General features: G+C 56.0%; 1 protein-coding gene across 1 annotated transcript in view; it reads right to left on the bottom strand.

Annotated features, from left to right (window-relative positions):
• Positions 1-10,044, bottom strand: part of SYDE1 (synapse defective Rho GTPase homolog 1) — a 29,186-nt gene extending 19,142 nt beyond the window's left edge. The window contains exon 1 of the mRNA XM_054012332.1: positions 9,764-10,044. Coding sequence (XP_053868307.1) covers positions 9,764-9,839 — 76 coding nt within the window. The 5' untranslated portion in view covers positions 9,840-10,044. The remainder of the gene's footprint in view (positions 1-9,763) is intronic.
• Positions 10,045-18,780: the final 8,736 nt, after the last annotated feature.

Below are 18,780 nucleotides of genomic sequence, written 5' to 3'. Positions count from 1 at the left end.
CCTCACTCCCCCCACACACGCACCCTGCTCCCTGCTCACATCGTCCCCGCTCCCCCCTCACACACTCCTCCCTCGCGCCTCACTCCCCACACACACCCTGCTTCCCCTACGCACGCCAACGCTCCCCACTCCCCTGCCACACAGACCCCACTGCCCCCTCACATCTTCCCCACTCCTCACTGCCCCCTCACACCATGCCTGCTCCTCGCTCCCCCCACACCCCACTCCTCACTCCCCCGACACAGACCACTGCCTCCACATCTTCTCCGCTCCTTGCTCCCCCCACACTCCTCACTACCCTTCCCTCCCACACACACATGCACCACACTACTGTCCCCCCACACATACCCTGCTGCCCACCACATCCTCCCTGCTCCTCACACACATGTGCACCCACCTCCCCCTCCCACACACACATGTGCGCACCCCACTCCCGACACCCACACACCCCCATCCCTTGGCACACCTGCTGGGCGTGATCTCTACCCACAGGTGCTGGGGAGCTGAGGGGCAAGATGAAGCTGGTTGAATCACAAGGGACCAGAGTGGGGGGAGTGGAAAACAAGAAGGAGCCACGGGTGCGTTTACAGGGGGGCAGTGAAGGTTGGCCAGTTGCTGTGGCAGGAGGATGGCTTAACGGCCATTGGCTGGAGAGGTTGATGTGGGTGTCAAAATCCGACCCAGAATCCCCCCATTTGAGAGGTTCGAGATTCCCCCAGACTCCTAGGGCCCAGGACCCTACAAAAAGGACAGTATGTGGGCCACACCCAGCATGAACCCCACAGAAGGGCGGATCCATGCCAGCCAGGGTTCAATCCCCCAGAGCTCCTGGGCCCTGGGGTTGCTGGATCTGAGCGGGGGGACAGGTGGGGGCAGGGGAGACAGGTTCTGGGGCTGCACGGGGGGGAAGGGAGACCAGAGCTGGGTCTGCACAGAGGGGACAGGGGGGCCTTGAGCCACTGCGTTTGTATGGGGAGATGGGAGGAGCTTGGGCCACTGTGTGTGGGGGAGGAGGCATGGGGTGATGGGTGGGGATGGAGCCATTGGGACCACATGGGGGATGGGTGAGGTGGAGGCAGCTGGGTCTGCACGGGGGGATGGGCGGGATTGGGGCCGTTGGGTCTGAAAGGGTGGGGAACGGGGGGGCTGGGACCATGGGGTTGGCGCCGCTGGAGGGTATTGTGTAGGGTCGAGGGGATCAGAACTGGGGCCTCTCAGGAGAATGGGAGGGGCTCGGGAGTGGGACTGGGGCCATTCAGTGGGGGAGGTAAGGCTGGGACCATGGGGGACGAGTGGGGCTAGGGCAGGGGCTGCTACGTCTTCATGGGGGGGTGGGCAGGGTGGGGGGAGTGGGGCTGAGGCTGCTGAGAGGCCAGGGGGAGCAGGGCTGGGTCCACTGGGTGGCACCCCAGTGAGTTGACTCCAGTAGCCCTGCAGAGGCACAAGGACCAACAGCCAATCAGGGGAAAGAATCGGCACCATGTGACTCAGCTGACAGCACAGGAAATAAAGCCCCGAATCTCCCGCTCAACAGGGTTGACCCAGTGACTTGATCCCGAGACCGGCAGGGCCCCAGGATCAGGCTGGGCCAGGGGGTGCTGGCTAAGGGACACTCCCTGGTGGCAGGGAGACTGACCTGTCCTGAGGCAGCTCCTTGCCTCCTGACCCCACTGCGCCAGCACCCCAAATCTGCCAGCAGCAGGACCCCCGCCCCCCCCCGATCTCCAGAGTCCCAGCCCAGCACCTCATCCCCAAGGGCAGCCAGCCTCTCACAGCAGCGCTTCTGAGCAGACACCCCCCACTACTAACCCGAGTCCATCCTTCCAGGTGCAAGAGCCACCTCCACTGCCGCGGGGTAAGTGGGGAAGGGCCCCAAGACGCCAGTGGTGTGGGCAATCTAGACACCAAACTGCTGCCCAGTTCGAGGAGGGGGGGATATTGATGCCTACCTCACAGCCTTTGAGAAGGCTTGTGAACTGACCAGATTGACCGCGCAGACAGGCTTCGCTGGCTGACCCCGCGCTGGGTCCCAAAGCCATACAGGCGTTCAGCCAAATGGATGGTGTTGAGACGGGGGACTATGACCTGTTCAAACAGGCTTTGCTGCTGAAGTTTGAACTGACCCCCGAGGTGTACAGGAAGTGATTCTGGGGTGTACGCAAGACCCCAGGTGTCTCTTACAAGGAGGTCACGAACCCGCTGGGGAATATCTCCGCAAGTGGGGGAAGGGCGCAGGGGCCACTACCGCAGAGGACGCGTATAACTTGGTGGGGTTGGAGCAGCTGTATGACATCTGCTCTCCGGACTTTAAAATGTGGCTAGTGGACCGGAAGCCCAAGGATCTGCGCAGTGCAGGTGCACTGGCAGATGAGTTCGTGGACAGCAGATCGGGGGTAGGAGGGAGACCGACATCGGGGACTCATAAGGGGAGTCACCCAGAGACCTCTCAAAGGTGGGACTCCAGGAAGCCCAACTCAGGGGTGCCCGGGGATGCCGGGGCGGGACGACCCCCCTCATGGGACTTGAGGGACATGAGGTGTAATTACTGTGGCCAAAAGGGGCACAAGGTGGCACAGTGCCTGAAGATGAAGGAAATGGCAGCCAAGCAGAACCCGCAGGGTATTAACTGGGTGGAAGCCCACCAGAAAGGGGCACCGCCGGGCCCAGGGGCCGCAGTCGAGAGGGCTATGCCAGGGGGAGGAGACCGCCAGGCCAGGCCAGCAGGGGAAGGCGGGGCCCCAGGTCCATATCACCCATACCCAATCTGCCGGGTGGGCGTGGGACAGACCTGGGGGACAATCGCCACATCGTCCCCATTGAGGTGGGGGGAAGGAGCGTCCAGGGGTTCTGGAACACGGGTGCAGAGGTGACGCTGGCGCGGTCCAAGGTGGTGGACCCAGACCAGCTAGTGCCCGATGCCTACCTGACCCTGAGGGGAGTGTTCGGGCCCCCCGTCAAGGAGCCTGTAGCGAGGATACACCTGAAATGGGGGGGCTAAGGAGGGACCCAAAGAGGTCGGGGTGCACGATCACCTGCCTACTGAGGTGCTAATGGGTAATGACTTGGAGAACTGGCCGGATGGCATTCAGAGCGCCCTGGTCCTTACCCGGAGCCAGAGCCAGCGAAGGGCACGGGACCTCCCGACCGGGGTGCTGAAGCGCCGAGGGTAGGGCTCGACAGGGTTGGGCCGGAGCCTCCGTCCCAGGCTGGGGAAACTGAGGCGCCAACAGCCAGGGCTGTATCCTCAGACCCAGCAACTGAATTCCAAATGGAGCTGCAGGTGGATCCCTCCTTGGAGAAACTGAGGGCCCTGGCTGGCCACAGCAGTGCAGGGTCCCAGGGGGAGGACCGCCGGGAGCGATTCCTGTGGGAGAGGGGATTCCTGTACCGGGAATGGGCTGGTTCAGGGCGAACTGAATCTTGGAAAGTCGGGAGGCAGCTGGTGGTTCCCCAGAGGTACCGCCGCAAACTGTTGTTCTTGGCCCACGATATCCCCCTTTCGGGGCATCAGGGCATCCGGCGCACCAGGCAGAGGCTGCTGCAGAACTTTTACTGGCCCGGGGTCTCTGATGATGTCCAACAGTATTGCAGGTCCTGTGACTCCTGCCAGAGGGTGGGGAAGGCCCAGGATAAGTGTAAAGCCCCGCTGAGACCTTTGCCCATCATAGAGGAGCCTTTCCAGAAGGTGGCTATGGACATAGTGGGGCCCCTCAGCAGGGTGACCCGGTAAGGGAAGAAATACATCCTGGTAGTGGTAGATTTTGCTACGCGCTACCCCGAGGCGGTGACCTTGTCCTCTATCGAGACAGACACTATGGCAGACGCGCTGCTGACCATCTTCAGCAGAGTGGGGTTCCCCAAGGAGGTCCTTACAGACCAGGGGTCTAACTTCATGTCAACCCTGCTCCAGTGCTTGTGGGAGAAGTGTGGGGTCCGACACACCTGGGCCTCAGCCTACCACCCTCAATCCAATGGGCTGGTGGAGAGATTCAATGGGACCCAAAAGAGGATGCTGAAAACCTTTATGGACCAGCACCCGCAGGACTGGGACAAGTATTTACCCCACCTGCTGTTCGCATATAGGGAAGTGCCCAGGAATCCACAGGGTTCTCCCTGTTCGAGTTGCTGTACGGAAAGAGGGTGAGGGGGCCCCTGGACTTGATGAGGGCCGAGTGGGAGGGAAAGGCCTCTCCTGATGGGGAATCAGTGGTAGAGTATGTACTGACTTTCCGAGAAAAGCTCGTGGAGCTCATGGGCTTGGCTAGGGGGAACCTAGCAAGGGCCCAGAGGAAGCAGAAGGTCTGGTTCGACCGCTCAGCACGTGCCCACTCATATGCTACCGGGGACCAGATGATGCTCCTCATCCCCGTGAGGAAGAACAAGTTGCAAGCGGCCTGGGACGGCCCCTTCACGGTCAGCAGACAGGTAGAGGTGCACTATGTGGTGGAACTGTCCAACCGGGCTCACAGCCACCGAGTGTATCACGTCAACATGATGAAGCTGTACTGGGACAGGGAGAAATTGGTGCTGGCTGTGTGTGGGCAGTGGGAGGAGAAAGGAGAGGACCCCCTGGTGGGACTCCTCCCTGAGGCTGGAGCTAACCCCTTGCTTGAATCAATTCCCCTCTCAGACAAGCTAACCCCTGCCCAGCAGGCAGAGATCAGAGAGGTGCTGCATTCCTACTGGCAGCTGTTCTCCAGCCGGCCTGGGCTCACTAACCTGGCTGTCCACTGGGTGGAGACGGGAACCAACCCTCCCATCAGGTGTTCCCCATTCAGGGCCACTGGGAAAATAGCCCAGGACCCGGAGAGTGAGGTCAGGGACATGCTGGCTTTAGGGGTGATCCAGCCGTCCGCCAGCCCCTGGGCCTCGCCCGTGGTGCTGGTCCCCAAGAAGGACGGGTCAATCCGGTTCTGTGTGGACAATCGGAAACTCAGTGCCATTACTGTGTCCGATGCCTACCCCATGCCTAGGACTGATGAGATCCTAGACAAGTTGGGGGGTGCCCAGTACCTCACTACCATGGATCTTACCAAAGGCTACTGGCAGGTAGCCAGGCCAGGGCGAAGTCCACCTTCACCACCCCAATAGGGCTCTTCGAGTTCCTGGTCCTGCCTTTTGGCCTCAAGGGGCCACCTGCCACCTTCCAGCACCTGGTGGATCAGTTACTAAGGGGGATGGAGGGCTTTGCTCTAGCGTATATTGATGATATCTGTGTCTTTAGCCAGACCTGGGAGGAACATGCGTCCCAGGTGAAGAGAGTGCTGGGTCGTCTCCAGGATGCAGGACTGACCATAAAAGCTGAAAAGTGCAAGGTGGGGATGGCAGAGGTTTTATACCTGGGCCACAAGGTTGGGGGTGGCCACCTGAAGCCAGAGCCGGCCAAAGTGGAGGCAATCAAGGCCTGGCCCGCCCCCCCAGACTAAGAAGCAGGTCCAGGCTTTCATTGGGATGGCGGGGTACTACCGGAGGTTTATGCCCCACTTTAGCTCCCTGGCAGCTCCCCTCACAGAGCTGTGTCGAAAGGGAAAGCCGGACAAGGTGGTCTGGACCGAGCAGTGCCAGAGGGCTCTCTGTGCGCTGAACGGGGAACTTATCCAGGGCCCGGTGCTGATAAAACCGGATTTTAACAAACCCTTCCTGGTGTTCACCGACACCTCGGACACAGGGCTGGGGGCGGTACTGATGCAAAGTGATACTAAGCGGGAGAGACACCCCATTGTGTACCTGAGCAAGACGCTGCTGCCCCGGGAGCAGTACTATGCGGCCATAGAGAAGCAATGCCTGGCCATGGTGTGGGCCCTTAAAAAGCTGCAGCCGTATCTATTTGGGTGGCACTTCACTGTGTACACCGACCATTCGCCCTGACTTGACTGTACCAAATGAAAGGGCCCAATGCCAAGCTGCTGAGATGGGCCCTGCTCCTCCAGGGGTATGACATAGAGGTGGTCCATGTGAGGGGGAGTGCCAATGTTATAGCGGATGCTTTATCACGGGGCAGGGGGGCTCGGGGCTGGAGAGGGGGAGCAGGCAGAGCCCACCTGGATGCAGAGAGACTGGGGTGTGCTGGGCTGAGGGAGGCCAGGCCTGAGGCCCTGAGAGTTTCCTGTGCTGTGTTCAACTCTCAATAAATCCTCCCGTTTTATGCTGGTTGAGAGTCACTCCAGTCTAGAGAACAGGGTTGCATCAACCCCTTTGGGGGTGGAGGCCCGGGGGTCCAGAGTGAGTGGACTCCCTGAGGGGGCCCATGGCAGAGACAGACGTGCTAAGGCTCAGAGAGGTGCGGCTCCAGGAGGTGGAGTGGACCCCCGAGAAGGGCTGTCGCACTGAAAGGGGCACACCCCATGGACCGCACGGCGTCAAGAGTGGGCACGACCTGTGAGTCCGTGACAGGGACCAGTGGACAACTGGACCGGGGGTGGGGGTGGGGGGGCTGGCTCTGCAGGAGATTTGCAATTTCCCACCACCACCCACTGAAGGCAGCCAGCTAAGGACAAATCAGTCCACATGGATGCATTTCCTTGGCCTCTGGCTATCAGCATGGCCTTTTCTGATGAACCACAAGGCTGCATAGCAAGGGAGCTAATCTAGCAAAGGGAAATGCCAAAACATGGATTGCAGGCTGTTCTCCATCACAAACTCACCAGGAACCTGCACCTGATCTGACAGCAGGAAGCCACTCATCCTGGACTCCTGTCAGAGGCTTCTTGCTGGGTCACTCTCTCACCCCTTTGCCATGTCCTCACGGTCTCAGTGGGGGCTGGCTCTGGCATGAACAATTCCTGCCTCTGAATATTAAAGAAACTGGATCCTGGGGGGGGGGGGGGGGGGGGGGAATTCTTGCAAGCATCTCCAACCTCCTTGGTCACTAAGAACACGTCCCACTAGCTCTGTGCACACTATGGGCCTTCCCTCTGGAACATCCTGCAGGTGCTCCCGGTAGCAGCAACAGCACATCACGCAGCATGTGCTCCTTCCCACCCAGATCCTCTCAGATCAAGGATGCAAAGTTTCCGTCCATCTGTCAGGTGCTGGGGCAATCCCTTGGGGCAGCCTCAGACACAGAGCTACCAAATGGGGAGTGGAGGGGACAGAGTTTTGCCTTTTCCCTATTGAGCCAGACCGGCCCAAACCTGCAGGGAGTTGGTTTGGTTGCAGTGACCCAACTGCATGCCCAGGTGTCTGGGGTCAGAACTGGCTCCAGCGGAGCTCAGCTCTGGCTATGGCCCTTGGAGGGCTCAGGTGCTGCATGTCCTCTGGCAGCTCTGGGCCCCATTGTCATGTGACATATCCTGGTCCAGCACAACCCGGTCAGCTACAGCTGCTACGACTAGGGCCCTACCAAATTCACAGCCGTGAAAAACGCATCACAGACTGTGAAATCTGGTCTCCCCCATGAAATCTGATCTTTTGTGCACTTTCACCGTATACTATACAGATTTCACAGGGGGAGATCAGCGCTTCTCAAAATGGGGGTCCTGACGCAAAAGAGGGTTGTGGGGGGGTTGCAAGGTTATTGTAAGGGAGTCACAGTATTGCCACCCTTACTTCTATGCTGTCTTCAGAGCTGGGTGGCTGGAGAGCGGCAGCTCCTGGCCAGGCACCCAGCTCTGAAGTCAGCACGCAGCGCAGAAGTAAGAGTGGCAATACCATACCATGCCACCCTCACTTCTTCGCTGCTGCCTTTAGAGTTGGGTCAGGACCCCTACAGATACAACACTGTTAAATTTCAGATTTACATATCTGAAATCATGATATTGATGATTTTTAAAATCCCATGACTGTGAAATTGACCAAAATGGACCGTGACTTTGGTAGGGTCATAGCTATGACTATCTGATTCCTGTCTGTCAAGCTGGCATGGCTCTGTGGTCTCCTGGCTTCCCCTTCCTCTCTGATAGATCCTCAGGGGACTCTCCTCTTCCCATTGTGGGCCTCAGCTGCCTTGACTTTCTTCTCTGCTGGTGACTCACAGATTTGCCTCCCTCCAACTGCACTCCCCTCCCAGCCCTCCTGGATCCCTCCAACAGGGTGCTGCCACCAGCTGAGACTCACCATGGCCCAAACCCACCTCCTAAACCACCCCCACACTTTCCTTTGTCTCGGGGGTGTCGCTCAAGCCCATCATCTTCTAGTCCCTGTCTCTGAGCCGGCCACTCCTTGACCCATCCATCTGGCCCCATCCAAATCCTGCTGTTTCTTCCTTTGCAGCCTCTCCCAGCCCTGGCCTGTGCTTCCTGCCTGCACGGCCAGTGCTCCCATCCAGCCCCAATCATCACAACTCTGGCCACAAGGCTGGCACCCCAACCCCACCCCATTCACAGAGTCTATGACCAGAAGATACCAGTGTGATCGCCTAGTCTGACTTCCTGTAGAACACAGGCCGGAAACCCACAATAATTCCTACAGCAGATCTATTACAAAAACATCCCATCTGGATTCACAGCAAGCTCCATGCCCCATAGCATTGCCAACCTCAGGGCTCAAAGCTTAGTGAGTCTGGCCCCAAAACCACGAGATCAGCTCCAAACTGATGGCAGCAGCTCAGCCAGCCAATGCAGGGGTGGAATATTTACCTCCCGGACTTGGGTCCATTGGGGGTCATGGTTCCAGCCTTTCTCCCCCACCCCCAGGGCCAGAAACTCCCTGGTTTTTTAACGAACGCTGCCAATTTTCCCAAATCCCAGGACTCCAGGAGCTGAGGGTTTGAGTCACTCCACATAGTGCAAGTGTAACCCACACACACCTTCTGGGTGTGGTGTTCTGTCCCATCTAGGCACCGAGAGAGAGAGAGAGAGACAGCGCTTAATGAGTTTGCTCTAAGTCTCAGGCGGTAGAGGCTCATGCACTGAGCTCCAGAGGTCCCAGGTTTGATCCCAGGGGCTATACAAGACTTCTGTCACACTGGGAGATTTGGCCAGGCTATTCCCTGGTTCGGACTATGCCTCCACTCAGCCCTCACCACCCAACCTTTGCTCAGTGCCTCTAGCACTGCTGGGCCATGTTCCCCTCCAAACACCCTTGGCACTCACACCCAGACTCCCCACTCACTCCCTAGGCCACAGCGCACAGCGACCTGCCAACCCATAGCAGCCCAGACACACAAACTGACTCCTGATGGGCCAAGGTTGGTGTTCCAGTCTTGTGCTAAAACAAACAGTATTGGGAGCACCACAACCAAACCCCAGCGCAGGGGGGAGGAGGGCAGCTCGGACTGGGGATTGCTGGGTGGCAGGGAGAGGCTGGGTGGGAGGGTTTGGGTCTGCCCAGGAGTGCCAGGGCAATCCAGTCTTCTTGCCCCAGCCGGCGGCTGTGGGGGCGCTGGTTGGCTCCAGCCCTCCCCCCGCGCATTTTTCCTTCCTTCTGCCTTTTTAGGAGCGAGGCAATGGTTGGGGCTCGAGCGCCGCCCCCTGCCCCTCCGATCCCGGCACCCCCAATGCCCGGGGGCCCTGCAGCCCCTGCCCCGGGCGGGCCGCGAGCGCTGGACGGGATGGGACGGGGCGCGCGGCGAGCTCAGCCCCTGCTCGGCGGGGCGCTCCGCTCCGCTCCGCTCCCCGGAGCATCCTCGGGCCGGGCCTTCCTTCGCGGACAGCCGCGTCCCCACAACCAGCGCCCCACCCTGCCCGCCAGCCCCGCCTCGCCCCCGGGCGCCTGCAGCCCGGCTCCGCGGGGGTACCCGGGCAGCCGCCCCGTCGGGAAAGCTAAACGCAGCGCAGCGCAGCGCATCCCCGCCCCGAGCGCGGCTCAGCGAGCCCGGCGGTACCTCGCTCCTTCTTCCCGGGGAGCTTCCCCTTGCCCCTCAGCCGGGAGAACGTTCTCCGAAGCAGGAGCTCGGCCATGGCCCGGGCGAGCCTGGGGAGGGGGGGGGGCTCCTCACGCTGCCAGGCTGCCCCCGGGGCGCGGGGCTCGCTCGCCGCCCTCCGCCCGCTGCGGCCCCGCCATCCCGCGGCTCGGCCTCGGGCAGGACTCGACAGGAAGCGAATTCCAGGAATGCTTTCCCCCAGCTCGGCCGGGCTCGGCCCCCAGCCGGAGCCGGAGCAGGAGCTGCTGGGAGCTGTAGTTTCCTGGCCCCGGAGCTCGCGCGAACTCGCCACTTGGCTTCGGCCCCCGGGGTCCGAGCTGAGGAGAGCCCGCGGGAGGGACGCGTCCGTCCCCGGCCGAGCAACGAGGCAAAACACACACGAGGATGGGGAGGGGGGCAGGGGGCGCCAGGCTACTGCCCATCCACGGGAGTGGAAGCTCTAGAATATGGGGTGGGGGCTCTGGAGGGGGCGGGCTTTGGGGAGCGCTGGGGGTGGAGCTCTGGAATACAGGTGGGGGCTCTAGGGAGCACATGAGGGGTCTCTGGAATATGGGGTGGGGCTCTGGGGAGCATAGAAGGGGTGGGGGCTCTGGGATAGGAGGTGACGCCTGGAGTACAGAGCGGGTGGGGTCTGTGGAATAGGGGTTGGGGGCTCTGGATACAGAGGTGGGGGCTCTGGAGTGCAGGGGTGGGTACTGGAGCAGAGAGGGAGTGGGGGCTCCCGAATATAGAGGTGGGGGTCTGAGGATCTTAGCCACATAGGGGGCTGCTTTTGGTTGTTGTTTGGGGTTATTTGTCTGCTTGTTTTAACTCAGCCATACACAGGACACCCAACCCTCTGGGCACTAGAGCGCTCCTTGGAGGGCTCCAGGCTGCAGGCTCCCTCAGTCTGCCATTGCAGGGGGCGGGGGGATCTTTCCCAAGGAGAGTTCTGCTCCCAAGGGCAGAATTTACTTTGGAGTTAATAGAAGTTGGCAAAAAGAAACCCACACCAAAGTGTTTGAAACTGTAACGAAAGAAATCTTTCCCCCACCGCCCCAGGTCACCAACTCTCCCTCCAATGCAGTCTGCCCACAGAGCCCCGTTCCTGCAGAGCATCCCCCAGCCAGGCCCCAGTACCCCACGGAGCCCCGTTCCTGCAGACCATCCCTCAGCCAGTGCCCAATACCCCACAGAGCCCTGTTCCTGCAGAGCATCCCCCAGCCAGGCCCCAGTACCCCACGGAGCCCTGTTCCTGCAGAGCATCCCCCAGCCAGGCCCTAGTGCCCCACGGAGCCCTGTTCCTGCAGAGCATCCCCCAGCCAGGCCTTAGTGCCCCACGGAGCCCTGTTCCTGCAGAGCATCCCCCAGCCAGGCCTTAGTGCCCCACGGAGCCCTGTTCCTGCAGAGCATCCCCCAGCCAGGCCCCAATACCCCACGGAGCCCCGTTCCTGCAGACCATCCCTCAGCCAGTGCCCAATACCCCACAGAGCCCTGTTCCTGCAGAGCATCCCCCAGCCTGGTCCCAGTGCCCCACGGAGCGTCATAGGGGCCTTTCAGGTTATTTTTTTTAAGGAGAATTGAAATTCATGGCTGTCAAGGCCAAGGGACCCTGCAGCCTGATCTCCTGCAACACCAAGTGAGAGAACTGCATCCAGAGCCCCTGCCACAGGGGCACTATTCCTCCGCTCCACACGGGTCCCACTATCCCAGAGGCCCAGGCTGAGCTGGTGCAGAGCTGTCAGAGAGACGCTTCACCACACAGCAGCGTCTCCAAGAGATGGAAAATCTGCCCCATCCCTGGGTGAGTCATTCCTTAATTCCCTCCCCGTTAAAAAGTTGCACCTTCTTGCCAGTGTGGGGAGGGATAGCTCAGTGGTTTGAGCATTGGCTTGCTCACCCCAGGGTTATAAATTCAGTCCTTTAGGGGGCCATTTAGGGATCTGGGGAACACGCACGCACAAAACTGTCAAGGATGGTACTTGGTCCTGCTGTGAAGGCGGGGGACTCGACTCAATGACCTTTCAGGGTCCCTTCCCGTTCTATGAGATAGGTAGATCTCCAGTTTGAATGTGGTTCATTTCAGCTTCCAGCCATTGGATCACATGATGCCTGATTAAAGACCCTCTAAAATCAGATACTTTTTCCTCACATAGGTACTTCTAGACCTCAATTCAGTCATCCTTAACATTCTCTTGGAGAAACTAAACAGACTGAGCTCCATTAATCTCACTATACAGCCAGTTTTCCTGACCTCAGATTTTTCTGGTGCATTTTTCCCAGAGCCCTTTCCCACATTTCAAATTCCATGTTGCAATGTGGACTCCAGAGCTGGATGCAGTATTCAGTAATGGCCTCTCTAGTATTGTATACATCTAATGTTCCCAACTCCATGAGCGTGTGAGCCACTAGCAGGCACTAGTCCCACCATATTTCACCTGTTCACACTGCTGACCTAATGCCAGATCTTTGCAAAACTCCCACTAATTTTGGAATTTCAGGATCCAGCCCCCTGCCTGTTTTCGTTAGGGAGGGATTGACCCAGACCCTGTCTGACCTGCTCCAGTGAGATCAGGACAGCAAACCTTACTGCTGCCACAAGGGCCGTCGCTCTAAAGAGCTGAAATAACTGTCCATGCAGAGAAGGAGGTATTCTCTGTAGCTGAAAGGCACCTGGACCTGGTGAGCTTCATGACATAGGATGAGCCCTCCCCACAGTCTCTCTGACCAGCGTCCAGAACTACTGGCCAGCATGGGGGTTCATCACCCATTGAATACTGCCCCAGCTGTCACCACTATTCCAGCTATGTACGCAGTGAGTGCACTCTCCTTAGCAAAGCATGTGAGGCTTTCTCACCGCAACAGGCTGCTGCCAACATGCGCCCCACCCCCTCCTGTGCCCTGCACCAGCCTCTTCTAGCCAAAATGAGAGTTACCGGAAAGGGCTGATGAGAGAGGGGGGCAATTGTACTGGGAACTCGAGTTCAGGGACCCTCCAAATGTCTGTAACTGCGGAGTAATGGGGGTGAAATGGGAGAGTGGAGCCACAGCAAACATGATGTACTGGAGCCCCAAATTTCTCTCAATGGACCTGTGCACAAAGGACAGTGTTTGACACAGGTCCTGTTCTGTGTTGGATCCATGCCTCACCACTGGTTGAAACAAAAGCTGCAGACTGAAATGTGGAGTGTGCTGCACCAGAACCAATTCACTTGACTAAGTTGCTGAGCTAACACCACCAGTGGGCAGGGGAGCCAGAAAGGAGAGCCGAGCTCTCCCATAGCGTTCACAGAGCGACTCTGCTTACTGCGGCAGTAGGACCCATGAGATGTGCTCCCAGATGTCTGCACAATACGTTTGGCACCAGCGCAGGTGCAAGGTGTTATGGCAACTGGATGGTCTGCAGCATGGCCCCTCTCCTTCATGATTGGCTGATCCCAGGGATGTAACTAGGTGGGGCAGGGGTCACTCGAGTTAACACACCCCTAGAGTCACAAAGTCAGCATTCCCATCTGGGTCATACGTTCAGAGAGTCCAACCATTGTTATCATCCCGCCGGACATCCCGTGTAACACAGGCCAGAGAACGTCCCCAAATTAATTCCTAGAGCAGAGCTTTTAGAAAACCATCCAATCTTGATTTTAAAATTGCCAGTAATGGAGAATCCACCAAGACCCTTGATAAACTGTTCCGCTGGTTAATTACCCTCTCGGTTAAAAATGTACACCATATTTCCGGTATGAATTTGTCTAGCTTTAACTTCCAGCCATTGGGCCATGTTATGCATTTCTCTGCTAGACTGAAGTGACCATTATTAAAGATTTGTTCCCCACGTAGGTACTTATAGACTGTGATCAAGTCACCCCTTAAACTTCTCTTTGTTAAGGCCATATAGATTGAGCTCTTTGAGTCTATCACTACAAGGCATGTTTTCTAATCCGTCTCATGGCTCTTCTCTGAACCCTCCAATTTATCATCATTAAGGCTATGTTTTAGTTGTGGGTAATTTTAGTAAAAGTCAGACAGGTCATGGGCAGTAAACAAAAAGTCATGACCTGTACTATATACACCTGACTAAATCTTGGGGTGGGGGGCGCAGCCCGGGGACGACACGGGTGCTGGGGGGGATGGCCCGGGACCCCCACTGGTGCTGAGACAGGGCAGTTGGTGGGGCTGGCAGGCTCCCTACCTTGCTCCACGCTTCCCTGGAAGCGGTGACATCCCCCTCCCTCAGCTCCTAGATGGAGGCGTGGCCAGGCAGCTCTGTGCGCTGCCTCTGCCCGATGCGCACCGGGGGCTTGGGAAGTGGCCAGAACCTGGGGTAGAAGGGGCACAGGGGTGTGTGTGTTGATGTTGCTTCAGGTACCACCCCTAGCAGCTCCCATTGGCTGCGGTTCCCCGTTCCCGGCCAACGGGAGATGCTGGGGGCAGTGCCTGAAGCCCGCCCCCCGAACCTCTCCTGCAGCCGAACCCCCTGCCCTGAGCCCCTTGCTGCACCCTGACCTCCTGCCACACCCCTCCTGCACCCCAACCCACTGCCCTGAGCCCTCTACTGCACCCCTCCTGCACGCTGACCCCCTGCCCTGAACCCCCTGCTGCACCCCAGACCCCTCCTGCACCCCAACCCACTGCCCTGAACCCCCTGCTGCACCCCTCCTGCACCCCGATCCCCTGCCCTGAACCCCCTGCTGCACCCCGCACCCCTCCTGCACCCCAACCCACTGCCCTGAGCCCTCTGCCGCACCTCTCCTGCACCCCGATCCCCTGCCCTGACCCCCTCACCCCCTGCTGCACCCCTCCTGCACCCCTCACCCCTCCTGCACCTCACACCCCAACTCCCTGCCCTGAGCCCCTGCCACACCCCACACCCCTCCTGCACTCCCTGGGGGCCGGGAGAGGGTGGAGTTGGGGTGGGGATTTGGGGGAAGGGGTTGGAATGGGGGCAGGGAAGGGGTGGGAAGAGGCGGGGCAGGGGCAGGGCCTCGTGGAAGGGGTGGAGTGGGGGCCGGGCCAAGGGCAGCAGCAGGGAGGTGTCAGTAATGAGGCCCTCGGGCCAATGTACTAGTCCTCATGGTCATTTGAGTTTGAGACCCCTGCCATAGAGGCTCATGCACTAAGCTCCAGAGATCCCAGGTTTGATCCTGCCCACCGACGACCGGGGTCTGTCGACGTTACACCCAGTTTACCAAATGAGCTGAATCAGTAGCCTGTCCTTTTCATTACTTACCACTTCCCCAATTTTTGTGTCATCTCCAAACTTTATTAGTGATGAGTTTATGTTTTCTTCGAGGTCATTGATAAAAATGTTAAATAGCATAGGGCCAAGCACCAACCCCTGCAGGGCCCCCCTGGAAACACATCCATTTGATGATGATTCCCTCTTTACAATTACATTTTTTAGGCCTATCAGTTAGCTAGCATTTAATCAATTTAATGTGTCATGTTAATTTAATATCTTTCTAGTTCTTTAATCAAAATGTCATGCGATACCAAGTCAAATGACTTACTAAAGTCTATGTCTATTACATCAATATTATCAACAAATAAAAATATCAAGTTAGTTGGACAGGATCTATTTTCCATAAACCCATATAGATTGGCATTAATTATATTTCCCTAATTATTATATTAGTATTAATGTTTTATTAATTCTTTCCGTGTCTCTCAGGGTATGGCTATACTACCCACTGGATTGGCGCGCAGTGATCAATCCAGCGGGGATCGATTTATCGTGTCTAGTCTAAACGCGATAAATCGACCCCCAGGTGCTCTCCCGTTGACTCTTGTACTCCACCGCCGTGAGAGGCGCAGGCAGAGTCGATGGGGGAATGGCAGCAGTTGACACACTGCAGTGAGTAGGTCTAAGTACGTCGACTTCAGCTACGTTATTCACGTAGCTGAAGTTGCGTAACTTAGATCGATTCCCCCAACCCCCAGTGTAGACCAGGCCTCAGTGATCCACAGCAGAAATACGAACCATTCTCTGAAAGTGCCTGAAATGCCCAGATGAGGAAGATGGGCTGTAGACTCAACACTTGCAATATCGGAGGGGCCAGAGTGACTCCATGGGGCAGGCCCTGTTGAGATTTGCATTTGAAGTGAGAGTTAAATCTCCTGGCTATGCAAGAAGAACTCAGGCCTTGGCTACACTTGCGAGTTAGTGTGCAATAAAGGAGCCCCGTGCGCACTAGCTCACTCCCCGTCCACACTGGCAAGGCACGTAGAGCGTTCTGACTCCACAGCTAGAGTGCTCCTGGTAGTCCACCTCGGCGAGAGGAATAACGTTTGCTGCGCCTTGGCTACCATGCCCAGGCATCAGTGTGAACGAGGTGTTGCATTACTGCGCTCTGATCGGCCTCCGGAAACGTCCCATAATCCCCTTAAGTCAAGTGGCCACTCTTGTCATTGTTTTTGAATCGCTGCAGGAATGCAGATATGCCCTTTGAAAGCTCCGTTTCTGACAGCCGGCTGCTTATCTGCTCCGAGACAAAGCAACCATTAGTGTGGAATGCTGTGTGTGAGAGAGAGAGGCGGGGGCGGGAAGGGGGGTCTGCTGCTGTCTGAACTTACAAGACAGCATGCTGACATGCTCTCAGCCCCCCCAAAACCCACTCTCCCCCCACATACACACAACACACTTCCTGTCACTCTCCACCCCAACCCCCCCATTTGAAAAGCACGTTGCAGTCACTTGCATGCTGGGATAGCTGACCATAATGCACCTCTCCCAATGCCGCTGCAAGTGCCGCAAATGTGGCCATGCCACTGCGCTTAAAGCTGTCAGTGTGAACAGACTGCAGCGCTTTCCCTATTGCACTCTACAAAGGCTGGTTTAACTCAAAGGGTACGTCTATACTTACCTCCAGGTTCGGCGGTAAGCAATCGATCTTCTGGGATCGATTTATCGTGTCTTGTCTAGACGTGATAAATCGATCCCGAAAGTGCTCGCTGTCGAAGGGGGAGCCTGCCTGCTGCGTGTGGACCCGCAGTAAGTACCTTGTAGTTCGAACTAAGATACTTCGTTATTCATGTAGCTGAAGTTGTGTATCTTAGTTCGAACTGGGGGGTTTGTGTGGACCAGCCCAAAGCGTTCTACATCTGCGAGTGTAGTCATGCCCCCAGTGTCTGTTCCCCACCTTGCTGTCCCAGTTCTTGCCTGGCTGTCAAGGAATGGAGCACATATTCTGAGGCTCCACAAGGAAATCTCTTTGTTAGTGTATGGGTTATTTTACAGGCAATTAAATGACCCATCTTTTGACCCATTCTTCAGATGCCCCTAGCAAAGAGTCTTGAAGCTTGTGAGCTGAAAATGGATTCACTGAAGATTATTCCAAACTCTGACACGAGTTATTTTGAAAGTTTATTCATGTGCATGTTTTTTATTTATGATGAGACAGTTAGAACCATTTCTCTTCATTCTGCAGTGATTTATCGATTCCAAGGCCAGAAGGGACCATTATGATAATCTAGTCCAGTGGGTCTCAAACTTTCCAGAGTACTGGATCCCTTTCAGGAGGCTGATTTGTCTTGTGTACCCCCAGTTTCACCTCACTTAAAAACCACTTGCTTACAAAATCATACATAAAAATACACAAGTGTCACAGTGCACTATTACTGAACAATTGCTTCCTTTCTCATTTTTACCATGTAATTATAAACTAAAATCACAACCCCCACCCCATTGAGAAACACTGATATAGTATATAGACCAGTATAAACCAGTCATTGTCTGTATGAAATTTTAGTTTGTACTGACTTTGCTAGTGCTTTTCATGTAGCCTGTTGTAAAACTAGGCAAATCTCTAGATGAGTTGATGTACCTCCCTGGAAGACCTTTGTGTACCCCTGTTGGAGAACCACTGATCTAGTCTGATCTCCTCCTGAATAACACAGGCCAGAGACCCTCCCCAGTCATTCCAGCATCCAGCCCATCACTTCTGGTTGACAAGACCTTTTAGAATGATCCAATCTTGATTTAATTTAGGGCTATCAAGTGATTAAAAAAATTAATTGTGATTAATCGTGCGATTAATTGCACTGTTAAACAATAATAGAATGCTATTTATTTAAATATTTTGGGCTGTTTTCTACATTTTCAAATATATTGATTTCAATTACAACACAATTACAATTCAATACAAAGTGTACAATGCTCACTTTATATTTATTTTTTATTACAAGTATTTTCACTGTAAAAAAAAACAAAAGAAAGGTGAATTGAAAAATATCCTAATACAAGTACTGTAGTGCAATCTTTTTATCAGGAAAGTTGAATGAATTTACAAATGTAGAATTATGTATAAAAAAACCTGTTTTATCTTTTAATGCAATGTAAAATTTTAGAGCCTGCAAGTCCACCCAGTCCTACTTCTTGTTCAGCCAATCGCTCAGACAAACAAGTTTGTTTACATTTGCAGGACATTGTTTACAATGTCACCGGCAAGTGAGAACAGGCGTTCACATGGCACTGTTGTAGCTGGCGGCAGTGTCGCAAGATATTTATGTCCCAGATGTGTTACCTGCACACATTAGGGCACCCCACCTTTTCCCAGTCTGTAGGGCTCCAGGTATAACCCAGTTGATTTAGGCACCCCCACCTTTTCCCAATTTGTAGGGCTCCAGGAGAAAAGCACCTACCCTTACCCAATTCGTGGGGCTCAGGGTGTAACTAACCTGGTCAATTTAAGTACCCACACCCTTCTCCTTCTGCAGGTGTGCAGGACCTTTTACCAGTGAAAGAGCCTTACACAGTAATATCCTGATCCTCTATTTATTAACAATTACCAAGCAGAATACACATTAAGCATATAATGCCGTGCTCACCAATCCTGATCACGCAGGCAGACTTTCCAAGTTGGCCAGGCAAGGTTGGTTTCATCTGGATCCCAGTTGCTGCACATCATGGTTGTGCAGAGGATTCTTACCAGCTCTGAACTTAGGCTGAGTCTTGGAGGCAAGTTCTTCTTCTTCCAGGTCTTTCTTTCTTATTATTCTTCTCT

Source organism: Malaclemys terrapin, chromosome 23, assembly GCF_027887155.1.
Source record: "Malaclemys terrapin pileata isolate rMalTer1 chromosome 23, rMalTer1.hap1, whole genome shotgun sequence".
Classification (NCBI taxonomy): Eukaryota; Metazoa; Chordata; order Testudines; family Emydidae; genus Malaclemys; species Malaclemys terrapin.
This window is presented reverse-complemented; position numbering and strand designations above follow the sequence as displayed.